The 27927-nt window shown below is 40.1% G+C and overlaps 1 protein-coding gene across 1 annotated transcript in view; it reads right to left on the minus strand.

The window, feature by feature from the left end:
• Positions 1–7449: 7449 nt before the first annotated feature.
• Positions 7450–27927, minus strand: part of LOC132405180 (uncharacterized) — a 50901-nt gene continuing 30423 nt past the window's right edge. The window contains exons 7-11 of the mRNA XM_059989877.1: positions 21434–21535; positions 20057–20128; positions 15691–15744; positions 9717–9751; positions 7450–9580 (exon numbers count right to left, since the gene is read on the minus strand). Coding sequence (XP_059845860.1) covers positions 9518–9580; positions 9717–9751; positions 15691–15744; positions 20057–20128; positions 21434–21535 — 326 coding nt within the window. The 3' untranslated portion in view covers positions 7450–9517. The remainder of the gene's footprint in view (positions 9581–9716; positions 9752–15690; positions 15745–20056; positions 20129–21433; positions 21536–27927) is intronic.

Here is a 27927-nt window from a genome sequence, read left to right on the forward strand (position 1 = left end):
TGAGCATGTAGATATTAAAAAAGATGTGCTGGAGCTTTTGAAAAGCATCAAGTTGGATAAGTCGTGGAACCGGATGAGGTGTACCCCAGGCTGGTATGGGAGATGAAGGAGGAGATTGTTGAGCCTCTGGCAATGATCTTTGAATCATTAGTGGGGATGGGAGAGGTTCTGGAGGATTGGAGGGTTGTGGATGCTGTTCCTTTATTCAAGAAAGGGAGCAGAGATAGCTCAGGAAATTACAGACCAGTGAGTCTTTCTTCAGTGGTTGGTACGTTGATGGAGAAGATCCTGAGAGGCAGGATTTATAAACATTTGGAGAGGTATAATATGATTAGGAATAGTCAGCATGGCTTTGTTAAGGGTAGGTTGTGCCTTACGAGCCTGATTGAATTTTTTGAGGATGTGACTAAACTCATTGATGTTGGAAGAGCAGTAGATATAGAGTATATGGATTTCAGCAAAGCATTTGATAAGGAACCCCATGCGAGGCTTATTGAGAAAGTAAGGAGGAATGGGATCCAAGAGGACATCACTTTGTGGATCCATAACTGGCTTGCCCACAGAAGGCAAAGAGTGGTTGTAGATGGGTTATATTCTGCATGGATGTCGGTGACCTGTGGTGTGCCTCAGGGATCTGCTCTGGGACCCTTACTCTTTATGATTTTGATAAATGACCTGGATGAGGAAGTGGAGGGATGGGTTAGTAAGTTTGCTGATGACACAAAGGTTGGAGGTGTTGTGGATAGTGTGGAGGGCTGTCAGAGGTTACAGCGGGACATTGATAGGATGCAAAACTGGGCTGAGAACTGGCAGATGGAACTCAACCCAAGTAAGTGTGAAGTGGTTCATTTCGGTAGGTCAAACATGATGGCAGAATATAATATTAGTTGTAAGACTCTTGGCAGTGTGGAAGATCAGAGGGATCTTGGGGTCCGAGTCCATAGGATGCTCAAAGCAGCTACGCAGGTTGACTCTGTGGTTAAGAAGGCATATGGTGTATTGGCCTTCATCAATTGTGGAATTGAATTTAGGAGCCGAGAGGTAATGTTGCAGCTATATAGGACCCTGGTCAAGCCTCACTTGGAGTACTGTGCTCCATTCTGGTCACCTCACTACAGGAAAGATGTGGAAACCATAGAAAAGGTGAAGAGGAGACTTACAAGGATGTTGCCTGGATTGAGGAGCCTGCCTTATGAAAACAGGTTGAGTGAACTCGGCCATTTCTCCTTGGAGCGACGGAGGATGAGAGGTGACCTGATAGAGGTGTATAAGATGATAAGAGGCATTGATCATGTGGATAGTCAGAGGCTTTTTCCCAGGGCTGAAATGGCTAGCACAAGAGGTCACAGGTTTAAGGTGCTGGGGAGTAGGTACAGAGGAGATGTCAGGGGTAAGTTTTTTACTCAGAGAGTGATGAATGCATGGAATGGGCTGCCGGCAACGGATGTGGAGGTGGATACGATAGGCTCTTTTAAGAGACTCTTGGATAGGTACATGCAGGTTAGAAAAATAGAGGGCTATAGGTAAGCTGAGTAATTTCTGAGGTAGGAACATGTTCAGCAGAACTTTGTGGGCTGAAGGGCCTGGATTGTGTTGTAGGTTTTCTATGTTTCTATGTCAATCTGTTCTGTACCTTACAATATTTAATTTTGCACTTTACTTTGTTAATTTATGTGTAATTCATCTTTATCCTTACTCTCCCAAGTTGTTGTCAGTGAAATGTGTGTTGTACGTACTACCGTGCTTGACACACTGGTTCAGAGAAATGTCTCGATTAACGGTATACATGTATATGGAGAAATGCCAAGAAACTTGACAGTGTCTGTTCAGCACTGAAGCAAGTGAAGCTGGTTCAGAAACTCATGGCTGCAGGGCATGAACTGTTCCAAACCTGGCAGCAGGTGAATCAGGTCTCCTGCACCTCCCACACAAAGGTCGTGGTGAGAAGAGTGGGAGACAGGTCAAATGCAGGTGAAATAGGCTTTTCAAGATGGTGCTGGTGATATACAGCAACATTTCGTGGGAAGCTCACCAAACTGAGCAATTCATATGTGAGATTAATTCCCTGCCTGAAATGTTTTCCTTACCCTTTAAGATCATGTGATTTCAAGCCAGTGTTCTATTTATTTTTTTCATCTAAATTACTAATATAGGGAACACAAACAAGAGTAAATCTGTTGAAAATAAAGTAATACAAGCAAAATGCTAGAGGAACTCAGCAAGCCAGGCAATGTCTGTGGAAAAGAGTAAACAGCCAATATTTTGGGTAAGACCCTTCATTAGGAAGGGTGAAGGGTTTAATGAAAGTTCTCAGCCTGAAACATGGACAGTTTATTCTTTTCAATAGACGCTACCTGCCCTGCTGAGTTCCTCCAGTATTTTGTGTGTGTTACTAATACAGTGAACAATTGGGTGTACAAGGGATGAACTCTGTTATATATCACTGATCCCTATTTCCCACTTGGAAAAAGTGGTAAAACCACTTATTCCATCTTTTTGCTTCCTGGCTGCCAGTCAGCTTTCTTTGTATGACAGTACATTAACCCTAATTCCATACACTTTAACTTCAAACACTAATCTATCATGTAAGACTTTGTCATAAGTAAGCCTTCTGGAAATCCAAATACACCACCTACACTGGATTTCTCCACTCACTCTACTGTTACTTCTTTAACGAGTTTTCATGAATTTGTCAAACACAATCAGCCTGCAATGCCCAACTTTGTTTCTTCCTTGTTTTTGGAATTATTTGACAAGTTCATTAGAATTCTTTAAGGAATTTGCAAGCGGGTTAGATAAAGCAGAGTCAGTGGATGTTGATCCGATATCAGTGGATTTTCAGAAGGCCTTTGACAAGTTGCTGCACACAGAGCTGCTAAACAGCATAGTACCAGAGGCAAGGTACCAGAATGGATAGAATATTGGCTGACTGGCAGAAATCATGGATTGGGGATAAAGGGATCCTTTTCAGGATGTTTGTTTGGGACAAGTAGTGTTCCAAATGTTCATGTTGGGATTGCCTCATGTCCCTTTCAACATTAATGAACTTGATGGAGGAACTGATGTCAAATTTTCAGAAGATAGCAAAATAAGCCGAGAACAATAGTGTCACAGTGTCAGGGAATCCAAATAATTACTTGGATAAGTTAGAAAAGTGGGCAAAAAAGTGGACAGAACATTACATATGGAAGTATAAGCTTATGCATTTTGGTAGGAAGAATCAATGGGTAGTCTACTTTCTAAATGGGAAGAAAATTCAGAAATCAGAGGTGCATAAGGACATAGATTAAGATTCCTTTACAGTTTGCTTCCTGGTTCAGTCAGTAGTACAGAAGGCAAATGAAATGTTAGCCTTTGTTTCTAGAGGGATAGAATATAATTGCTAAAACGTACTATATTCCTTAGGCTATACAAGGTCTAGTCCCAACTGCATTTGTAATATTTGAGAAATTTAGGGCCTTGTATCTAAGGAAGGCTGCACTGGCCTTGGAGAGAGTCCAGAGGAGGTTCACAAGAATTAACATATGAGAGCTTCTGATATTTCTGGGACTACACTCGACGGAATTCAGAAGGATGGGGGTATCTCCATGAAACCTAGCAGATACTGAAAGACCTAGAAAAAGTGAATATAGGGAGGATGATCCTATCGGTAGAGAGTCTGGGATTTTAGGGCACAGCCTCAGCAAAAAGAACCTTCCCTTTGAAACTAAGGTGACAAGGAATTTCTTCAGCCTGTGAATGATGAATGCATGGAATTCGTTGCCACGTAGGGCTGTACGGTTCAAGTCACTGGGTGTATCTATGGTTGAGATTGACAAGTTCTTCATTGATAAAGGGTTAAAGGTTACATACAGGGAGAATGCTGGGAAATGGAGCTAAGAAAAACAATATCAGCCATGATTGATATACTTTATAGCAACTCATGCAGGATCAAAATAAAAGTTGGGAAATGATGGTCAATTCATCCACTGTGTCTGGTCACTTCCACAAGTATTGTGAAGTGTAGATTATCAGAACCTAGATACACACCCAGTGGCCACTTTATTATGTACAAATGTACCTAATGAAGTGACCATTGAGTACATGTTTGTGGTCTTCTGCTGCTGCTTCATTAACTTCAGTTCGATGAGTTCAGAGATGCTCTTCTGCACACCATTGTTGTAACATATTGTTGTTTGAGTTCCTGTTACCTTCCTACCAGTTTAAATCAATCTGACCATTTTTCTCTGACCTCTCTCATGAGCAAGGCATTTTTTTGCCACAGAATTGTCACTCACTGGATTTTTTTTTTTTGTTTCTCGCATCATTGACTATAAACTCTATAGAGTGTTATGTGTGAAAATCCAAGAAAAGCAGCAGACTTTGAGATATGAAAAACATCTTGCCTGACGCCAACAATAATTCCAGGGTTTAAGTACGTAGATCACATTCTGATGTTTGGTCTGAACAACTGAGTCTCTTAGCCATGTCTGCCTGCTTTTATGCATTGAGTCCCTACCACATGATTGGCTGATTAGATATTTGCATTAACAAGTAGGTGTACTGGTGTTCCTAATAAAGTGGCCACTAAGTGAATATTGGCTTCCCATGAATTTCCCTAATTCCTTGTTCTTTCCATTCCTCCCTCTTTCCAGATCTTCTACTCCGAATGTTTTCTCTTTGACTCTAGTTATGGATTGCAAACTTGAAATTTTCTGCAAGGTTGAAAAGATTGTCTCTAGTGTTTTATTGAAGTGCGTATAAACAGACCAATAACACTCAGGTAAATTTGCTAAATTGTATATATCTCCTTCACATGTCCACATGCAGCATGATTTTGAGCATTCTTATCTATCTCAATAATTCTATTCAAAAAGATTTTTCGATGCATTCAATGTAAATGTGCAAGCATTCCCTGTCTTGTCAAAACTACCAGATTTTTCCATTTGACCAAGTATGGGACTAACCTGCTGTTCTGTATTATCTATACTATGATAATCACCAAAATTGTTTCTAACTACAATTAATTTTGCACATAGTGAATTTTTCCTCCCTCTTTCTTCACTCTTAATTTCAGTGTATAAATATGATTTATTGTGGTCTTCTCTAATTCACTGTCAATATGGCCAAATGTATGAAAGATATCCAGATATTATATTTCTGCTTTGTGACTTGTGTTTGTAATGATTCTTTGCCTGGTTATGTAACTTGACAGTGCCATCGTAGATTATAAAGTTATAGAGTCACAAAGCACTACAGCACAGAAAGAGGCCATTTGACCCATCTAGTCTGTACCAAACCGTTGATCTGCCAAGTGACATCAAACTGCATCTGGACCATAGCTCTCCATATCCCGCCCATCCACGTACCTATGTAAATTTCCCTTAAATGTGAGATCATCCCTGCATCCACACCTTCCATACTTTTAGTGCCCTTTGAGTGAAGAAGTTCCCCTCGTATGTTCCCTTAAATATTTCACCTTTCACCTTTAAGCCATGACCTCTAGTTGTCATTTTCTGCAAGGTTGTTGCATATAAGCCTGTTTATATTTACCCTGTCTACACTCCTCAGAATTTTCTATACCACTATTAAATCTCCACTCATTCTTCTACATTCTAGACAATAAAGCCCTAACCTATTCAACCTTTCCTTATAACTCAGGTCCTGAAGTACCTGCAAAAATTTTGTAAATTTTATCTGCACTCTTTCAATCTTATTTATATCTTTTCTGTAGGCAGGTGACCAAAACTGCATGCATTTCTTTAAATTATGCCTCACCGATGTCTTATACAATTTCAACATATCCCAACTCCTGTACTCAGCACATTGATTTATGAAGGCCAATGTGCTAAAAACTTTCTTTATGGCCCTATCTATCTGTGACACCACTTTCAAGAAATTATGGATCTGTATTCCCAGATCCTTCTATACTTCCACACTCCTCAGTGCCCTACCACTCACCATGTAAGGCCTACCTTGGTTGGTCCACCCAAAGGGCACCACCTAATACTTGTCTGGATTAAATTCCATCAGGTGTTTTTCAGCACAGCTTTGGGCTTGTCCAGATCCTAGAGCAAGCTTTGATAGTCTTCATTGCTGTCCACTACACCCCCTATCTTGGTGTCATCAGCAAATTGTCAATTTAGTTTCCTAGCAAACACCTCCTCCTCTGATGTTCCAGAAGACCAATTTTGTCCCTTGCTATCCTTTTGCTCTTAACCTATCGGTAGAAGACTTTAGGATTCTCTTTCATCTTGCCTGCTAGAGCAATCTCATGCCTTCTTTTGGCCCTCCTGATTTCCTTCTTAAGTGTTCTCTTGCATTTCCTATATTCCTCAAATACCTCATTTTTTTCTACCTGCTATACCTGTTATTTACTTCCTCCTTTTTTAAAACCAAGGCCTCAATATCTCTTGAAAATCAAGGTTCCATATACCTGTTATCCTTGCCTTTTATTCTGACAGGAACATACAATCTCTGGACTCTCAAAATTTCACTTTTGAAGGCCTCCCATTTATCAAGAATATCTTTGCCAGAAAACAAACCTATCCCAATCCACACTTGCCAGATCCTTTCTGATACCATTAGAATTGGCCTTATGCTAAGTTAGAAACTCAATCCAAGAACCAGACGTACTTTCCATAATTACTTTGAAACTGATGGCATTATGATCACTAGGTGCCAAGTGCTCCCTTACACAAACATGTCACCTGCCCTGTCTCTTTCCCTAATAGCAGATTTAGTATCGCATCCTCTCTAATTGGGACTTTGGTACTGATTAAGGAAACTTGCTTGAACACATTACAAACTCTTATCCATCCATAACAGTTTTGGAGTCCCAGTCAATATGTGGAAAGATACGGTCACAACATTGTGTTTCTTGCAACAGTCTGCGAACTTTTACAAATTTGTTCCTCTAAATCACATGGACTGTAGGTGGTCTATAATATAATCCCATTAACCTGGTCATCCCATTTTTATTCCTCAGTTCTACCCATAAAGCCCCACTAGATGTGCTCTCCAGTCTGTCCTGACTGATTACTGCCATGACATATTCCCTAACTATTAATGCTATCCATCCCCCTTTAATCTCTTCAACTCTTATCACATCTAAACTAACGGTACTGCAGAACATTGAGCTGCCAGTCCTCCCCCTCCTACAACCAAGACTCACTAATGGCTTCATTGTCATAATTCCGCATTGTGATCCAAGCCTTCAGCTCATCTGCCTTTCCTACAATATTCCTTGCATTGACAGCTCAGAAAATTAGTCATACCATGCTCAACTTTTTGATTCCTGACCTTGTATGTGGGCTTAGCATCATCTTTCTCCTCAGCCATTCAACCACTCCTGTTCGGGTGTTCTAGTTCCCATTGTCCTGCATTCTAGTTTAACAACCCTCACCCTCCATACAGCTCCAGTCTACCTTCGTGCAAAGTCAATACACATGGAGACACAAGGAACACAAATACATTTATTAAAAGTTTAATTCCTTCAAAATTTTACATACATTTTGTTGCAACCCAGAGAGTACTCAGTCCTATGCCTCTTAAAGGACTGTGAGCCTTAAAGAAACAAATACTGTTCACACCTAATAATGGTTTTACCATTTTACATTTGGTAAATTCTCATCAAAAGAAGCAAACACACCTCTAATAATGATGAGAAATCTTGAATTCACATCAACCTTTGCATTCTGATCTTTTTTTTAACATATACTGTACTCTGTACATCTAGAATAATCTGATTGAACAGCATACAAATAAAATATTTTTCTGCATTTTGGTACATGTGAGAGCAATAAACCAATCACCAACCCTGATGCTTGATACTTCCTCATTTCCCTTTAATTTTCTTTAGTCCTTCTATAGCAGTCATTCTGTTGTAGTCAAGCCTTTGAACATTTTCTCCTTTTAAATTGCCCTTATAAGTGCTCTATTTTACATATATCACATAGTAACTGACAGCACCACTCAAAATTATTACCTTGTAAAAGAAAAAAGAAAATGCATCATTCATTTAGCGATGTGATACATTAGAAGTTTTATTTTTCCTCTTTAATTTCTCTGTTTCTTTTAAGTAAGAAGGAGATTGCTTTCTCTCCTAAAAATAAAATGGAATTTTTTTTTATTTACATATAATTAGTGGCAATATGTGACCATTTTTGTTTCAGGGACTGACACTTGAATATCTGGTTGCCTTTCAGCTTCTGTCTGTTGCCCTTTTCAGTTGGTACCCATAGAAATGTAAAAATAGCTCTGGCCTTTTAGGTAGCAGCAACACTGAACTGTGCAAATAGTTGATCATTCTTGGGCAGCAGTGCTATTTCCTTGTTTTTTTTTTGTACTTTGCAATTAGAGCCACTTTGAAGGCAGGTCAGAGGAATAATCTGCAGGTGATTTGACATTTTTGACACTCCAGTGTGGACAAAATAAATAGCATGGTGTCTCAGAATGTACTGCACTCCCTTATAACTGACAACTTGTGTTTTTTGTGCTCAGATTAAGTTATCAAATGTTACAATTCTGAAAAACTTGTTGAGTCAATTGGAAAGTTACCACTAATGTTCAATATAGCTTGCATAATGGAGTTGCATTTCTACATAGCATTTTCAGAAATTATGAGAACATTTTCAAATACAAAAAAAAATTCTTGCTTCCAAGAAATCTGTCATAAGTTGAGGCTTGGTAAGCCTACTGCAGAATTATGTAAAATCAGTACAGGTTTCCATGAAAAACATGTCATAGAACAGTTCCAAGGGATAGATTTCAATTCCCCAAAGCAAATAACTAAACAATTTTATTTTATATTCTGACCAGTTCACTCATATCACCATAAACAAAATGTTGGATGAACTCAGCAGATCAGGCAGCATCTATGGAAATGAACAATGAGCGTTTCAAGCCAAGACCTTTCTTCAGGACTGGAAAGGAAGAGGGAAAACACCAGAATAAAGAAGTAGAGGGAGGGGAAGGAGGATAGCTAGAAAGTGATAGGTGAGGCCAGGTGGGTGGGAAAGGTAAAGGACTGGAGATGAAGGAATCTGATAGGAGAGAGGAGTGGTGAAAAATATCCCTCCCCCTCTCACTCCTTCTATTCACCTATCTCACCTGTAACATCTCACCTTTTTACCACTTTCCATTGGTGCCCCTTCTCTTTCCTTTTCTCCTGTGTTCGACTCTCCTCTCCTATCAGATTCCTCCATCTCCAGTCCTTTACCTTTCCCACCCACCTGGCTTCATCTATCACCTTCCAGCCAGCATTCTTTCCCTCCTCCTACCTTTTTATTCTGGCCCTTATGGGTGAACTGGTCAGAATATAAAATAAAATTGTTTAGTTATTTGCTTTGGGGAATTGAAATCTATCCTTTCCAGTCCTGAAGAAGGGTCCTTTCCAGTCCTGAAGAAGGGTCTTGGCCCAAAATATTGATGTTCATTTCCCATGGATGCTGCTCAATCTGCTGAGTTCCTCCAGCATTTTGTTTATATTGCTTTAGATTTCCAGCATGTGCAGAATTTCTTGTGTTTATGAGTTTATTCATGTTACTTGTGCTATTTCTGCATAGACACTATGTTTACCATCCTTTGAATCACCAACATTCTGAAAGAGAAGACAGAATAAACACTTGTAAAGGTGATCTATCTTTAGACATTTTTCATTAAAGAGCAATTTATAAATTTCCAGCATCAAGTAAAAAATGGTTCAGTATTTGTTCAATAGGAATTGATTTACTTACAATTGTTGATTTGCCCTGCATGTCATGTCTGCTACCTGTGATAATTGCAAACACCACAATTAAAGATGATATTAATTAGTATCATTTATAAAATACAACTATCCATTTTGTGTTACCTTGGCTTTATATAGACAGTAGGTCAACAAAGGCACAAATTGACTTAGTTGCCATCTCTGAGAGTCAAATCCAAACTAACTATGGCATTTACACAGTGAAGCAAGTGAGCTAAGCTCTTTTATGAATGGCACTATACACTGATGAGTTGTTAGGTGTGTATTTTTCAAGGGAATCCAAAGATCAGTTAATTTTTTGGGATATCAAAATTCCAAGAATATTGATAATGGAAGGTTTAGCAAAGATCATCATTCCTTCCTTATTTGCTTCCACTTATCATTCTCTTTATTGCTCATATTCCAGTACCTGAAGCCCTTTGTTCTGTCCACTTATCACCTCCCAGCCTCTGTCTCTACCACCACCTTTCTCTCCTCCCAACTGGCTGCATTTGCTCATCAACCTCTCCTAACAGTGACAATGGTAAAGCACTGGTATTTTCTGAATAAGATATCCCCATGGTTGGGTAGAGAATGGGTTGTAAATGGTTGTCTCTCTGATTAGAGGACTTTGACTAGTGGTGTGCTGTAGGGATCGATGCTGTGTCTGTTTATTGTTTGTTCCTTACCTTATCTCCTTTCCCACCCTTTGCCTCCTCTAGTGTTCCTCTCCCTATTGTTTCTTCCATGGCCTTCTGTCTCTTTCAACAATCAGCTTCCCTCCTCTTTACTTCATTCCTCCCCTTCCAAGTTTCACCTATCACCTGGGGTTTCTCTCTCCCCTCTCCCACCTTTTAAATTCATTCCTCAGCTTTTTTTCTCCAGCCTCACCAAAGAGTTTCGAGTCAAAACGTCAACTGTACTTTTTTCCATAAATGCTGCCTGACCTACTGAGATTCTCCAGCATTTCATGTGTGTTACTTGGATTTCCAGCATCTGCAGAGTTTCTGGTGTTTATCATACCTACTAATCACTAATTGTGGTACAACATCATCCAACTTGTCCCATATACAGTGTGTATTCAAATATAACAATTTCATCACTCTTTTCAATTTTGCACCAGTTAATTTAGTAATTGAGGTACTGTAGTATTGTAGAATCACAAGGCAGCACCACACAGAAACAGGCACTTCTGCCCATCTTGTCTATGACCCCTGTTTCCACCCAAGGGGTCAGTGTGGACATGGTGGAGGATTATAAATACCTGGGGATGTGAATTGACAATAAACTGGACTGGTCAAAGAACACTGAGGCTGTGTACAAGAAGGCTCAGAGCCGTCTCTATTTCCTGAGGAGACTGAGGTCCTTTAACATCTGCCGGACGATGCTGAGGATGTTCTATGACTCTGTGGTGGCCAGTGCTATCATGTTTGCTGTTGTGTGCTGGGGCAGCAGGCTAAGGGTAGCAGACACCAACAGAGTCAACAAACTCATTCGTAAGGCCAGTGATGTTGTGGGGGTGGAACTGGACTCTCTGACGGTGGTGTCTGAAAAGAGGATGCTGTCCAAGTTACATGCCATCTTGGACAATGTCTCCCATCCACTCCATAATGTACTGGTTAGGCACAGGAGTACATTCAGCCAGAGACTCATTCCACCAAGATGCAACACTGAGCGTCATAGGAAGTCATTCCTGCCCATGGCCATCAAAACTTTACAACTCCTCCCTCGGAGTGTCAGACACCATGAGCCAATATGCTGGTCCTGGACTTATTTCCACTTGATCTAATTAACTTATTATTATTTAATTATTTATGGTTTTATATTGCTATATTTCTACACTATTCTTGGTTGGTGCGACTGTAACGAAACCCAATTTCCCTCGGGATCAATAAAGTATGTCTGTCTGTCTGACAAGCTGTTATTGTGTGTACTCCCATTGACTTGCACCAGGATCATCGCTCTCCAATACTCTCGCAGGCAGGTTTCTTAGAGCTGTGTTGAAGGGTTTAAAGTATCTTGGCAGGGCGATAGAAAATAGAGTGAAGGGACTCAGGACAGAATGGATAGTAAAAAAACAAAGATAGTGTGCAGTCAGACTGTTGGGAAGGGCAGGCAGATGACAGGACAAAATCACAGCAAGCAGAATGAGTATCAATGCATTAGGGATGCAGAATCAAAAAGGGTAGTAAATACAGTACTCAGAGTGTTCTATCTCAATGCACAGAGCACTGCATAAGAAATAAGGTGGATGATCTTGTTGCTCTTTTACAACTTGTTAGAGATGATGTTGCAGCCAAAAATGAATCAAGGATGAAGGATGATTGCAGTTGGGAGTTGAATATCCAAGGTTACACTTGTATCAAAGGGATAGGAAGGCAGGCAGAGGAGATAGTGTGGCTTTGCTGATAAAGAATGGCATGAAATCATTAGAAAGATGTGACATAGGATCAGAAGATGCTGAATCCTTTTGGATTGAGTTAAAAAAATCTGAAAATAAAAGGACCTTGATGGCAATTATATACAGACCTTCAAACAGTAGCTGGTATGTAGACTACAGATTACAATAGAAAATAGAAAAGGCATGTCAAAATGGAAATGTTATGATAGTCATGAAAGATTTTAATGTGCAAGCAGATTGGGAAAATCAAGTTGGTAATGGATTTCAAGAGAGTGATTTTGTTGAACGCCTATGAGATAGATTTATAGAGCAATTTGTCATTGAGCCTACTAGGGGATCAGCTATACTGGATTGGGTGTTATGTAATGAACCGGAGGTGATAAGGAAGCTTGAGGTAAAGGGACCCTTAAGAGACAGTGATCACAATACGATTGAGTTCAACTTGAAATTTCATAGGGAGAAAGTAAAGTCCGACATAGCAGTATTTCAGTGGAGTAAAGGAAATTACAGTGTATGAGAGAGGATTTGGCCAAAGTAAGCTGGAAGGAGATGATGACAAGGATGACAGCAGAGCAGAAAATGCTTGAGTTTTTGGGAAAAATGAGGGAGTTGCAGGACTGATGTATTCCAAAAACAAATAAAAACTCAAACGGCAAAATAGTACAACCATGGCTGACAAGGGAAGTCAATGTAAAAGCGAAAGAGAGGGCATAAAACAAAGCAAAAATTGGTTGGAAGCTAGAGCTTTTAAAATGCAACAGGATGCAATTGAAAGAATCATTAAGAGAGAAAAGATGAAATATGGAAACAAGCTAGCAAATAATACTGTATCAAGGTCAACAGAAAGTAACCTTTTCAAGTATATAAAAAATAAAAGAGAGATAAGAGTGGATATAGGACGGCTAGAAAATGCCAGAGAAGTATTAACAGGGAGACAAGGAGACAGCAGATGAGCTAATTGAGTATTTTGTATCAGTCCTCACTGTGGAAAATACTAGCAGTGTGCCGGGTGTCGAAGGTTGTGAGGGAAGAGAAGTGAGTGCAGTTATTATTTCAAGGGAGAATGTGCTCAAAAAGCTAAAAGACGTAAAGGTACATAAGTCAACTGGACCAGATGAACTACAGCATAGGGTTCTGAAAAACGTAATGGTATAGATTGTGGAGGTATTAGTAAAAATCTTTCAAGAATCATAGGACTCTGGTGTGTTTCTGGAGGACTGGAAAATTGCAAATGTCATTTCACTCTTAAAGAAAAGAGGGAGACAGCACAAAGGAAATTATAGAACTGTTAGCCTAACTTCAGTGTTTGGGAAAACATTGGAATCAATTGTTGAAGTTATTGAATATTTGGTGACACATGACAAGATAAGACAAAGGTCAGCATGGTTTCCTCAAGGGAAAATCTTGTCTCATAAACCTGTTGGAATTCTTTGAGGAGATTACAAGTTGGACAGATAAAGGGGATGCAGTGGATGTTGTATATTTGGATTTTAAGAAGGCCTTTGACAAAGTGACAGACATGAGGCTGCTTACCAATTTAAGAGCCCATAGTATGACAGGAAAGTTACTGGCATGGTTAGAGCATTGGCTAATTGGTAGGAGGCAGCGAGTGGGAACAAAAGGATCCTTTTCTGGTTGGCTGCCAATGACTAGTGTTCTTTTACAGGGGTTGACCACCACTTGGGATTATTTCTTTTTATGTTGTCTATCAATGATTTAGATGATGGAATAGATGGCTTTGTTGCCAAGTTTGCAGAAGATATGAAGATTGGTGAAGGGGTGAGTTGTGTTGAGAAAACAGGAAGGCTGCAGAAGGGCTTAGGCAGGTTAGGAGGATGGGCAAGAAAGTGGCAAAAGAAATATAATGTTGGAAAATGCATGGTTATGCACTTCGGTAGAAAAAATAAATGTGCAGACTATTTTCTAAATGGGGAGAAAATCCAAAAATCTGAGATGCAAAGGGACTTGGGAGTCCTTGTGTAGAACACCTGAAAGATTAACTTGCAGGTCAACTCAGTGGTGAGGAAGGCAAATGCAAATGCATTGTTAGCATTCATTAAAAGAGGTCTAGAATACAAGAGCAAGGATGTGATGCTGAGGCTTTATAAGGTAGTGGTGAGGCCTCCCCTTGAGTATTGTGAACAGTTTTGGGCTCCTTAACTTAGAAAAGGTGTGTTGGCATTGGAGAGGGTTTAGAGGAGGTTCGCAAGGATTATTCTAGGAATGAAAGGGTTATCATATGAGAAACATTTTATGAGTCCAGGTCTGTATTCTGTGGAATTCAGAAGGATGAAAGTGATCTCATTGAAACCTTTCAAATGTTGAAGGGCCTTGACAGTGTAACTGTGGAAAGGATGGTTCCCATCATGGGGGAGTCTAAGGCAAGAGGGTACATCTTCAGGAAGGAGGGTGTCAATTTAAAACAGACAACACAGATAGATTTCTTTAGCTAGAAGGTGGTGCATTTGTGGAATTTGTTACAGCAGGGTGATCTGGAGGCCAGGTCATTGGGTATAATTATGGTGGAGATTGACAAGTTGTTGATTGGCCACGGCATCAAAGGTTATGGGGAGAAGGTCGGGCAGTGGGAGGAAACGAATCAGCCATGATTGCATGGTGGAGCAGAATTGCTGGCCCAGAAGGCCTAGTCCTTCTCCTCTATGTCTTATGGTCTATAACCCTGCCATGCATCTACGTTTGTACTTGTCCAAACTTGTTGAAATGTTTCAACTGAAACCGTAAGTATCACTTTTGCTGACAAGCCAATCCACATTTGTGCCACTCTCTGCATGACAAAGTTCCCTCTCAACTTCCCCTTTAGTATTTAACCTTTCACCCTAAACCTTTGACCTCTATTTCTAATGTCACCCAAGGTCCATTCTGTACTCCTCATAATTTTGTATACCTCTATCTAATCTCCCGTTATTCTCTTACTCACTAGGGAATAGAGTCCTAACCTCTTTAACATTTCCTTATAATTCATGTCCTTAAGTCCCAGCAACAGTCTCCTGTGAAGTCTCTTAATATTTTATCATGGTAAGGAGAGAGAAATTCAGTTTACCTTTGTCATATTCAATATCAAATTGAAGTGCTCGGTCTGCCTTTTATGCTTTCCTGTTATTTGTTTCAAGTTCTGCAATCTCAATGCAATTTCTAATATGTTGGGGCCATGTGTACAGTGCTTTTTTCAAATTCCATATTGTGTTTCTATTTATGATAAATAAATGAGTGTATTTATCATATGAAAATTAGTAAATGAGTTTTTTGATTACATGAGCATACAAACAGTGCCTTGGTTTAAGATCTTATCTGAAAACCAGCACTTTCGGACATTATAACTGTTTCTTACGTTTTATTATTCTTAAAGAGATTAAACCAATGATCGTCTGACTCAGAGAAGCATGTGTAACTGGTTGTGCCTCTGCTGCTAACTTCCTAATGAGGTACATGTTGAGTTGCTTTAAACCAGTGTCTTCTGAGCTATTCAAAGGAGAACAGCACTGAATTTTCTCATCCAGCATTAACTGTCTGGAAAGATAAAGCAAAAATGAAAGAGAAAATTGAAAAAAAATGTTTTCATTACCTGATGTTTCATTTTTAAAGTCTATATCCCCATAATGAATAGCTTCCTCTGTGTCTGCAGAGACAAGTAGTATAACATTTACATAATGCATACATTGTACTTAAAGTGGAAATGTTAATGTCAGACAAACATTATTCATGCTTCTAAAAATAGAAAATCAAATAAATAGTTAATGTGTAGTTATCTTAACAGTTTAGCAAAGAGTGTTCACCCTTCTACTTTACTGGTTTCCCTCCCTCATTAATTGAAAAAACAACACACACAAATTGTTGGTGGAATGCAGCAGGCCAGGCAGCATCTATAGGAAGAAGTACTGTCGATGTTTTGGGCCGAGACCCTTCATTAGGACTAACAAAGCAGATCTCAGCTGAAAGGTGACACTTCTTCATATTCGGCTCTGTAAATGTTTTGTCAATGAAAAGAACACAATGAAGGCCAAAGTGGGCCTTGAACCCAGATTTCTCTTTTCAAAATTATACTGTTGTCAAATAGGTTCTGCCTCATGTACCTAACTAACTTAGAATAAGAAAAAAATGTAATTAATCACATTCTCTTTTCCAGTATATTTCTCTTTTACTTCCATCTCTGCAATGTGTCATTATGCTGTATTTTTACAAATACCAAGAGTTTTCTGGCTTGCAAACCAAGTGCTTTATTCCTTAAGCCTGAATAGTGATGGGAATCTAAATGATTAAGTGAAGTCTCAAAGTCAAGCGTGCTCCTGACATCCATGTTTACTCCTTCAGGCATACTTTATTCATTTTCCCATCTACAAATGACTGGAGAATGTGAAATACCAAGATTGTGAAGTACCAAGAATTTATACTGTTGCAGAAGAGTAGTAGCAATTTGAGAATGTAAGGCAAAAGCAGACACCAAACAAATTTACAACAATCTGACCTTGGGAGGGTAGAGGAACATCTGAAAGGCCATCTAATTCAGGCCTTTGGTGCAGGTGAATGAACTGTCATGACAGAGGAAGTTTGCAGGAAGTTTCAAGAAACTTCAGAATAGAATTATCAGTGTTGACATTCAATTTACAATTATAAGTGTAAGATATTGTTGTTTGGTAAGGAAAATTTGGAATGAAATTAAAAAAATAATCAAAGGATTCCAGGAACTAAATACGTAACTCACTAAAGATAGGCTCACAACCTAATAAGGACAATGAAAATATTGTTGACAGGAAGTGAACTTTCACCAAATGTTAGTTTGACCACATTCAGGCATTGTATCAGAAAGGTAAATGGAGGAGGTACAAAATTTGATAAGGATGATTTCAGAAATATGAGGTGATAGTTTTAAGAAATGATGCAAAATACTGGAATATGTAAATGAATAATAAGTAGTGAGAGGCCAATAAAAATTTTTTACATTCTGTACGGTTTTGCTTGAATATTGTACTTCTGAAAAAGATCAAAACTGGAGACCATCAGTATAACATATGATCATACAGCTTTACAAAATCAAACATTACCTATGATTGTTCAGACTTCATGAAATATATATAGGGCTTCCAGTACGAAATATGAAATTACCTACAAAAATTTTAGCTCTGTGAAATATGGCAGAGTATTTTAAAAATGCTGAGATGCATGTGATGTAACTTGGGGTCATTGGGTGTTTTGGGTCTTTCAACATCACACCATCTCACCCAGGTGACCCAGCCAGGATAGATCAGGCTCTGGCTTGTTTCCCAGCAGCATTGGTCCATGGGTTACACCTCTTGATCCAGAGTCATCTTGAGGCTTCTTCAGCAGCCTCTGTTATGGTGCTGATGGTTCTTTTCTTAGCAACCCCCATATTGCCTATGAGAGATCAGGTTCTGCACAGCATGCAGCCAGCAAAACCCCCACATTCCACCTCTATAAGCTTGCATTGTGTGGTCCAGGCTGACTCTGGCACTGCTCTACCTGCTGATGCTGGTTTGACTTTCATATGCTCAAAATCATCCTCAACCTCTCACTTCTATGGGCAGAAGTTTCCATTAGCTTCAAAAAAGCAGCAATCATACCAGTACCTAAAAAGAATAATGTGAGCTGCTGCCTTAATGACTATCACCCGATAGCACTCTCATCGACAGTGATGGAATGATTTGAGAGGTTGGTCATGACTAGACTGAACTCCGGCCTCAGCAAGGACCTGGACCCATTGCAATTTGCCTATTGCCACAATAGGTCAACGGCAGATGCAATCTCAATGGCTCTCTACATTGCTTCAGACCACCTGGACAACAGAAGCACATATGTCAGGACACTGTTTGACTACAGCTCAGCATTTAATATCATCATTCCCACAATCCTGATTGAGAAGTTACAGAACCTGGGCCTCTGTACCTCCCTCTCCAATTGGATCCTCAGCTTCCTAACCAGAAGACCACAATCTGTGTAGATTGGTGATAACCTATCCTCCTTGCTAACAATCAATGCTGGCACATCTCAAGGGTGTGTGCTTATCCCACCGCTCTACTCTCTGCGTACACATGACTGTGTGGTTAGGCATAGCTCAAATGATGGGAGAAGACAGGAGGGAGAGGGATGAAGCTAAGAGCTCCAAAGTTGATTGGCAAAAGGGATACACAGCTGGAGAAGGGAAAGGAACATGGGACGGGAGGCCTGGGGAGAAAGAAAGAGTAGGGGGAAGCATCAGAGGGAGATGGATAGCAGGCAAGGAGTGATTGTGAGAGGGCAGAGAGAGAAAAAAGAGAGGAAAGAAAAGGGGGGAATGAATGAATGAATGAATAAATAAATAAATAAATAAATGATTCGGTCAATCAATCGATCAATAAATAAACAAATAAGGGGGGTAAGAAGGGGAGGAGGGGCATTAACAGAAGTTAGAGAAATCAGTGTTTATGCCATCAGGTTGGAGGCTACTAAGATGGAACATAAGGTGTTGTTCCTCCAACTTGAGTGTGGCTTCATCTTGACAGCAGGCGAGGCCATGGATAGACATATCAGAATGGGAATAGGACGTGGAATTAAACATGTGGCCACTCGGAGATCCTGCTTTCTCTGGCGGACAGAGTGTAGGTGTTCAGTTAAACGGTCTCCCAGTCTGCATCAGGTCTTACCAATATATAGAAGGCCGCACCAGTAGCACCAGACGCAATATATCACACCAGCCGACTCACAGGTGAAGTGTCGCCTCAATCGGAAGGACTGTCTGGGGCCCTGAATGGTGGTGAGGGAGGAAGTGTAAGGGCAGGTGTAGCATTTGTTTGGCTTACAAGGATAAGTGCCAGAAGGGAGATCAGTGGGAAGGGATGGGGGGGACGAATGGACAAGGGAGTCGCGTAGGGAGCAATCCCTGTGAAAAACAGAAAGAGGGGGGAGGGAAAGATGTGCTTGGTGGTGGGATCCCATTGGTGGTGGATGAAGTTACAAAGAATTATATGTTGGACCCGAAGGCTGGTGGGTTGGTAGCTGAGGACAAGGGGAACCCTATCCCTAGTGAGTAGGCAGGAAGATGGGGTGAGAGCAGATGTGTATGAAATGGGAGAAATGCGTTTGAGAGCAGAGTTAATGGTGGAGGAAGGGAAGCCCATTTTCTTTAAAAAAGGAAGACATCTTCATCCTGGAATGAAAAGCTTCAAATTTTTATAGTTGTACCGTGGAGAGCATTCTGACAGGCTGCATCACTGTCTGGTATGGAAGGTCAACTGCACAGGACTGAAAGAAGCTGCAGAAGGTTATAAATCTAGTCAGCTCCATCTTGGGTACTAGCCTACAAGGTACCCAAGACATCTTTAGGAGCGATGTCTCAGAAAGGCAGCATCCATTATTAAGGACCTCCAGCACCCACAGCATGCCCTTTTCTCACTGTTACCATCAGATAGGAGATACAGAAGCCTGAAGGCACACACTCAGTGATTCAAGAACAGCTTCTTCTCCTCTGCCATCCGATTCCTAAATGGACATTGAAGCTTTGGACACTACCTCACTTTTTTAATATACAGTATTTCTGTTTTTACACATTATTTTAAATTTATTCAATATACATAATTGATTTACTTGTTTTTTTATTATTATGTTTTATTTTATTTACTGCTTTTTTCTATCTGTGCTAGATTAGGTATTAGTTTGAACTGCTGCTGCTAACTTAACAAGTTACACATCACATGCCCGTGATAATAAACCTGATTCTGATTCTGAATCTGTTCTTCCGAAGGAACTGTCGCTTCTGCCATGACCACCTGCTCGAAGTTTTTGACAGAATTACCATGTCCGGTCTTGGGAATGATGATGAATGAAGCCCATGGACTTCAATCACTTGCCAAGAACAACTTTGTTGCTAGTCAGCCACAGTGGTGAGCAAGCAAAAAAAACTTACATAGACAGCTGTATAACTGGGTTCATCCCCTTACCTTCTTGCTTTGACTTGTTATCGACAGACATATATTCAGCAGCATGACTGGTCTCAGTTACAGGTGGCTGATCTGGAATATATTCAATTTTTTTCTGATTCAGATTAAGTTTAACACATTATTTCTAAATTTATAGACCAGATGTACTCAATGGCTATAGAAAGCAACAAGAATGAGTAGGAATGTGTACCATCCGTCAGAGAAAACTATCCTGTGTAAAAGCAATTTGCATTGTAGAGAGAATTTAGCTTCATCTGTGACATCCACTCAGAGGCCACTTTAGTAGGTATACCCTGTACCCAATAAAATGGCCACTGAGTGTCTGTTCATTGTCTTCTGCTGCTGTAGACCACCCAGTTCAACTTTTGATTTATTATTTATTCAGAGATGCTTCTCTGTGCATCACCACTCTAATGTGTGGTTATTTTGAGTTACTGGCACCTTCCTGTCAGCTTATTCCACTCTAGCCATTCTCTCCTGATCTCTCTCATTGACAAGGCATCTTCAGAACTGCCGCTCACAGGATTTTTTTTTGTCTTCTACAACATCTTCTATAAACTCTAGAGCCTGGTGTGTGTGAACATCTCAGGAGATCAGTAATTTCTGAGATATACAAACCACCCTGTCTGGCACCAACAATCATTTCACAGTCAAAGTTACTTAGACTGCATTTCTTCCCCAATCTGATGTTTGGTTTGAACAACAATTGAGCCTTTTGGCAACGTCTGCATGTTTTTACGCATTGAGTTTCTGACACATGATTGGTTGATTAGATATTTTCAATAATGAGCAGGTATATGTCTGTCCTAATAGAATACCTCTGAGGACCTTTCCTAATTACTTGCTGTATTGCATGCAAACTCCTTGTATTTAGCACTTGTAGTATCACTCTATCTAAATATTCTCCTCTCAAAGTAGCTAGTTTCAGTTTTCCTGTTTTATACTCCATATATCAGTCACATGGCTAATTACATCTGGATCCCTGAGGAAAGTTGTCTCGTTTAGCTGTATACATGCGTACGGTTGAATGACAATAAACTTGACCTTGAATATCATTGCCCATCACCAGCATCAAATTACCAGCAAGTTGAACAATCATCACATACACAATGTTCCAAACTTAGAGTGGAAGCAATTGTTTTAACTATTGGTAGAACTGCAGCTACCACCTTTCTCACCACAATCAATGCTAAAGACTCACCATAACCCTCCATACGAATGCTAGCTTTTAAGGCATGATCAATTACTTAAAATATTACATCAGGCAATGACATGCAAGCAATATTTAACAGATTGCAGGCACATTCATGTCAGATAAAATCCTCAATGGTAATGTTGGATTTGTGCTTTAATTTAGATTTCTGTCATGCATCTCACCTTTTCTCTTGCACTTCTTCAAACACAACACCAGTCCCAGGATAATGATGAGCAGAAGAACCAGACTTCCAATAATAGCAATATTATTAGTGTAGTTATTACCTGGCAGAAGAATAAGCACAAATTTCCCCTTTAGATTATGCATGTACAGTAATTAATCACTTTTTCAAAGATCCCTGAAAGACCAAACTTTTTTCATTAGATTCCTAATCCAAATTAAACAATCAAGAAAACTGGAGTATTACAAATGACCCTTCTGACAGAGGTAGAGCAAAAAAAACCACACAGGGATTTCATTTGTGGTATCAACTCAGAGATTCCATCTGGCAGATATGTAGAGTTGGCTGATCAATAAAGGATCTGATTCACTGTAACACTTTTTGCCATTCAACAGTCACAAACTCCATTTTTTTAGCTGCCTCCCGTACCAAATAACGTAGGTACTGAGAGTATGCTTGTGATCTTCTACTGCAATAGCCCATCCACTTGAAGTTCAACATGTTGTGTGCTCACAGATCCTTTTCCGCACACCACTGCTGTAATCTGTGGTTATTCGAGTTACTGTCGCCTTCTTGCCAGCTTGAACCAGTCGGCCCATGCTCTTCTGACCTCTCCCATTAACAAGACATTTTCAGAACTGCTACTCGCTGGATTTTTTTCTCTCTCGCACAATTCTCTGTGTACAATGTACTGTGTATGTTAATCAAAATGGCTTCTTTGTTTTGTTAAGTGTAGGAATGCTTCTTTGCATGATAAGTGTTTTCTCCCACAGTTGGTTAGCTTTAGACTTGCTGATATCGGGATTGTATTCATTTGTTGACCAATGGGGAATGTTATTTTGTTTTGTGGGTCTGGGAGCGGGGGTTTCGCGGTCTTTTCAGGGGAGTCGGGAAGAAGACGCCGAGGAAGGTGGACGTGCGCTGCACTGCTCGATCGACCACTCGGGTGGTCCCAGGTGTGAAGACGTGGAGGTCGGAGGAAGGTGACGAGGGGTCAAATGCTTCGATGGTTGAGCTCCAATAATATGCACTAAACTGACTAAACTTTGATAAGTTGGCACCTTTTACGTTATTTTCTTTTCCTTCATATATATTGTATTGCAATATTTTAGTTTTAGTAAAATCTTTAAAGTATATTCCATAACGGTATCTGGTGTGAGTTTGATATGCTGTGTGTGCGTGCGGCATAAACTTGATTCCCACAGCACCAGCGTGTACAGGAGGTGGGTTGGTGAGTGGCTGGATCTCCTTTTTCCCTAGACATATACCGGCCTGTTGGGTAGGTGTTACATTTGCTAACTCTAGAGACTGTTGTGTGTGAAAATCGTAGATCACCCGTATCTGAGAGACTCAAACTACCCTGTCTGGCACCAACAGTTATTCCATGATCAAAGTCACTTAGATTACATTTCTTCCTCATTCAGATGTTTGATCTCAACAACAAATGAACATTTGGCCTTGTCAATGCTTTTATACATTGAATTCCTGCCATAGAATTGGCTGATTAGATATCAGAAGAGCAGGAGTACATAAAAAAGGGGACACGCAATGTATATTGCTCATTGTCTCGAGCAGGGGTTCCCAACCTTCGTTAATGGTAGAGGTCAATGGCATAAAAAAGTTGGGAACCCCTGTTCTTGACTGACACTTAAATAATTACTATTTCAGTGAAAACTAAACAATGTAGGGAAAATATTGCCATTGTACAATATTATAAATTTCATGGCTGATATAAAATTTACTACACAAGAGGGCATTGAGCCGTTGTATTTGTGTTTGTTGGAAAAATGTTACCTACTTCACTCACATTCCATCATTGATCACAGCCTAAAGATGCACAGATCTATTTTTTTTTAAAGTATTTTGCAGAATGTGGTGTCATTACTAGGCCAAATCAGGACAGTATGCAATTTAAAGGGGAAACATGCTGGTTGAGGTGCTCACATGTACTCTTGTCATTCTTAGTGAGAAAGATGTTGGTGGTGGAGTCTGGCTGAACAAGTGAAAGGAAAAAAAAGCTTGGTATCTAAATGGTGAGAGATTGCAGAGCTTTGAGAAACCGAGAAATCTGAAGATCTGGAGTTAACAAATGTTTCATTCACTGCAAAGAGAGTCGTACACAAAAGTAAGATCTTATACTTTATTGATCGTAGACTTCAATGATATTGAGTAGCATTATGGTTAGCTCAATGCTTTAAAATACAGGCGACTAGGTCCTATTCCCACTGCTGCGTGTAAGGAGTTTGTACGTTCTCCCCATGAGCATATGTTTTCCTCCCACAGTCCGAAGACCTACTGGTTAATAGGCTAATTACTTGGTCATTGTAAAGTGTCCCATGATTTGTATAGGATTAAATCGGAGGATTGCTAGCAAGCATGGCTCAAAGAGCTGGAAGAGTCTAATCTGCACTGTATCTCAATAAATAAATAAAAGTTTTATGACACCATATCTGCAGTATTATGATGAGGATTGATCTCATTAACTTTTACGTGGCTGATATCTGGATAACTAGTTTGTATCAACAAGGAATGACTGGGTAGGTGAGACATGTATCCACTAGAGTTTAAAAGATAGGATGGTGACTGAATTGATAGCATAGAGTGTGGAGATAATATTTCTTCTTTTGAGAGAATCTAGACTAAAGAAGTAGTTTTGAAAAATAACATGTTGATCAGTTAGAACAAACATAACACAAAATTCTTTCTTTAAGAGTCTCATTCTCAAAGCACAATGGAAACAGAGCCGTTGCCCATTTTAAGCCTGAGGTACTGTAGATAGTTTTGTGTTGGAGATACTGGAGGGGCTGACTGGCCTCCTTCTGTAGCTAATTTCTCTTTTTCTTTGTTTGTATCCTCTGGGTGCAAAAACAATTTCCATTTCTTACTACTAACTCGTCTATTAATAATTTTAAATCTTATGTCTCTCCCACTTTTATGGAAGGTCATCGACCTGAAGTATTTCTCCCTCTTCATTTAATCCGGCTGACCTACAGAATGTTTACATCATGTTCACTTTTTATACAAGAGTGCTAAGACTAAAGAGCAGAGAGTTTCGTTTGCAATCTTTGCAGCTGAAATGTTGTTTGCCTGAGATTTTGTTGAATGTCCTGATGCGATATTCAAATTAATTGTACATCTGGAAGCTGATGGAAATGGCTCCATTATATAGAACATAGAACAATACAGTACATTACAGGCCATTCGACCCACAATGTTGTGCCGACCCTTAAACCCTGCCTCCCATATAACCCTCCAACTTAAATTCCTCCATATACCTGTTTAGTCGTCTCTTAAATTTCACTAGTGTATCTGCTTCCACCATTGACTCAGGCAGTGCATTCCATGCACCAACCACTCTCTGAGTAAAAAACCTTCCTCTAATATCCCCCCGAACTTCCCACCCCTTACATTAAAGCCATGTCCTCTAGTATTGTGCAGTGGTGCCTTGCGGAAGAGGCACTGGCTGTCCACTCTATCTATTCCTCATAATATCTTGTATAACTCTATCATATCCCCTCTCATCGTCCTTCTCTCCAGAGAGTAAAGCCCTAGTTCCTTTTACCTCTGATCATAATGTATACTCTCTAAACCAGGCAGCATCCTGGTAAATCTCCTCTGTACCCTTTCCAATGCTTCCACGTCCTTCCTATAGTGAAGTGACCAGAACTGGACACAGTACTCCAAGTGTGGCCTAACCAGAGTTTTATAGAGCTGCATCATTACCCTGCAACTCTCATCTCTTAACTTATGAAAGCTAACCCTCCATAAGCTTTCTTAACTACCCTATCTACCTGTGAGGCAACTTTCAGGGATCTGTGGACATGTACCCCCAGATCCCTCTGCTCCTCCACACTCCCAAGAATCCTGCCATTTACTTTGTACTCTACCTTGGAGTTTGTCCTTCCAAAGTTTACCACCTCACACTTCTCCGGGTTGAACTCCATCTGCCACTTCTCAGCCCACTTCTGCATCCTATCAATGTCTCTCTGCAATCTTCGACAATCCTCAGCACTATCCATAACACCACCAACCTTTGTGTCATCTGCAAACTTGCCAACCTACCCATCCACCCCCACATCCAGGTCATTAATAAAAATCACGAAAATTGGAGATCCCAGAACCGATCCTTGTGGGACACCACCAGTGTCACCCTCCAATCTGAATGTACTCCCTTCACCATGACCCTCTACTTTCTGCAGGCAAGCCAATTCTGAATCCACCTGGCCAAACTTCCCTGGATCCCATGCCTTCTGATGTTCACCCTGATGTTCACAACTGCTCAGCCTAAGTGAGTTCATAAATAGTGTGATAGTGCAAGATTAGCTTGTATAGCATAATGTAGAGAATTCATTGACAAAATGCATTTATGTTATGCCGTATTAAAGTTATTTGGTTTCTATGGATGAGCTAAAAACTACAAATAAGGAATAAACAGTTCATTGTAATATTCACTGAATGAGACGGTCATATTCTTTTAATGAGAAGGGATTATTCAGCCCTTGCTGCAACTCCACAGTAGCTAGAGATCTGGGCTTGATCATGCAGAAACACACAGATGAAGTACCCTAGTGACATATTTGGAGTCAATAAGATATACAATTACGTTTTCTCAGAACACATGGGCTTTGAATGAATTTTCTGGGATAGATATCTCAAGGAATATAGAACTCATTGCAATAGACCTATGGGACAATAAAAGTGAGAAGTTCCTTGTTCTCATGGCAATTAATGGGTGTAGAAATACATACACAGTGCCTTGTAACAGTATGCAACCCACAACCATTTGTGAGTATTAAAACCAGGGGATTTTGATCAATTTAACTGAGAATTTTTATTTATGCTTAACATGCTCCTTTTTTTCAGGGTACAGCCCAAACAACAGGTAAAAATTTAAAGCATGGAAAACTGAAAATTGAAAAAAATGAAATGTTAGCAGTACAAAAGTATTTATTCTGCTTTGCACAGTACCACCTCTCGAAGCTGTTACAGCTTTGAATAAGTCTCTATTATTTTTGCGCAATACGATGGAATAAGATTTGCCCATTCCTCCTTACAAAATTGCTCAAGCTATGCCACATTAGTTGGGGAACAGTGGTGGACAGCAATCTTGAGGTGTTGCCAGAGATGTTCAATAGAGTTAAGGTCAGGACTCTGACTAGGTGACTCAAGGACGTACATTTGAAGCAACTCCATGATTGCTCTGGCAGTGTGCTTTGGGTCATTGTCCACTGAAAGATGAAGTTTAGTTTAAGCTTTCTGGCAACAACTGGCAGGTGTTTATTCAGGATCTCTCTGCATTCCACAACATTCATTTTCTCATCAATCCTGACCAGATTTCCAGTCCCTGCTGCTGAAAAGCAGCTCCAGAGCATGATGCTAACTCCATTATACATTACAGTAGGGTGGTGTTCCCTGGTTGATATGCAGTATCAGATTTAGGCCACACATACCACTTTGTGTTGAATCTCAGCTGACCACAAGAGCTTCCTCCACATCTTAACAGTATATTCTGTGTGATACTTAGCAAAGTCTTTATGGGAAAGGATATGTTATTATTTTTTGCCAGAGCTTCTTTCTTAGTCTTTTCCATAAATAGAGATTTTTGTGCAAGGCGTCAGAGATTGTGGAGCCATGAACTTCATCTACAGTTCAGTCACAGACCACTGCAGTTCACTCAGATTGACTGTTAACATCACAGTAGCCTCTCTTACAAGTGGCATTCTTCTCTGGCAACTTAAAGGGTCGGCTTGACCTACGCAGTGTGGCTGTGGTTTCATAATGGACCATTCTGAGCTCCAGTGCCTTTGAGATGGCCTTCCCCAGATTGCTGCTTCTCTATTATCATTTCTCTGTCTTGTCTTGAATGTGTTTATGCCTTTATTTTGTGTTGGTCTGTTGGAAATATGCCATATTGTTGAACTTTACAGAGAGAAGGGGGAATTTATTCTACTGACCCAGCACCTCTTCTTTAGATGAGGGGCCCAAAACTGTACACAACACCTAAGGTGAGGCCTCACCAGTGCCTTATAAAGCCTCAACATCACATCCTTACTCCTGTATTCTTGACCCCTTAAAATGAATGCTAACAAGGCATTTACCTTCCTCACCACTGAATCAACCTGCAAGTTGACTTTCAGGGAACTCTGTACAAGGATTCCCAAGTCGCTCTGCATCTCAGATTCCTGGAAGTTCTCATCATTTAGCAAATTGCCCCCAGTACCCAATCCTACCTCACCTGCCCATTGATATGTCCTATCAATACTCCCATCAGTCATCTATAAAAATTGTCACTTACAGAGGCAAATCAGCCTGGCAACCCACATACTATGGTGATGCTGAAAACCCTCACAGTCACAGGGACAACTTTAAGATTGATCTGGGCTTGCTGGTGTCTGAGACAGCCTGAGCACATACAGAAACTGCACGCCCATTCAAAACAGAATAGTAACTGAATTTGTATTCCAGAATGTCCATTGGATGTGAATGTGAGTCCTT

The sequence above is a fragment of the Hypanus sabinus genome, chromosome 15 (genome assembly GCF_030144855.1).
Source record: "Hypanus sabinus isolate sHypSab1 chromosome 15, sHypSab1.hap1, whole genome shotgun sequence".
NCBI classification, from domain to species: Eukaryota; Metazoa; Chordata; class Chondrichthyes; order Myliobatiformes; family Dasyatidae; genus Hypanus; species Hypanus sabinus.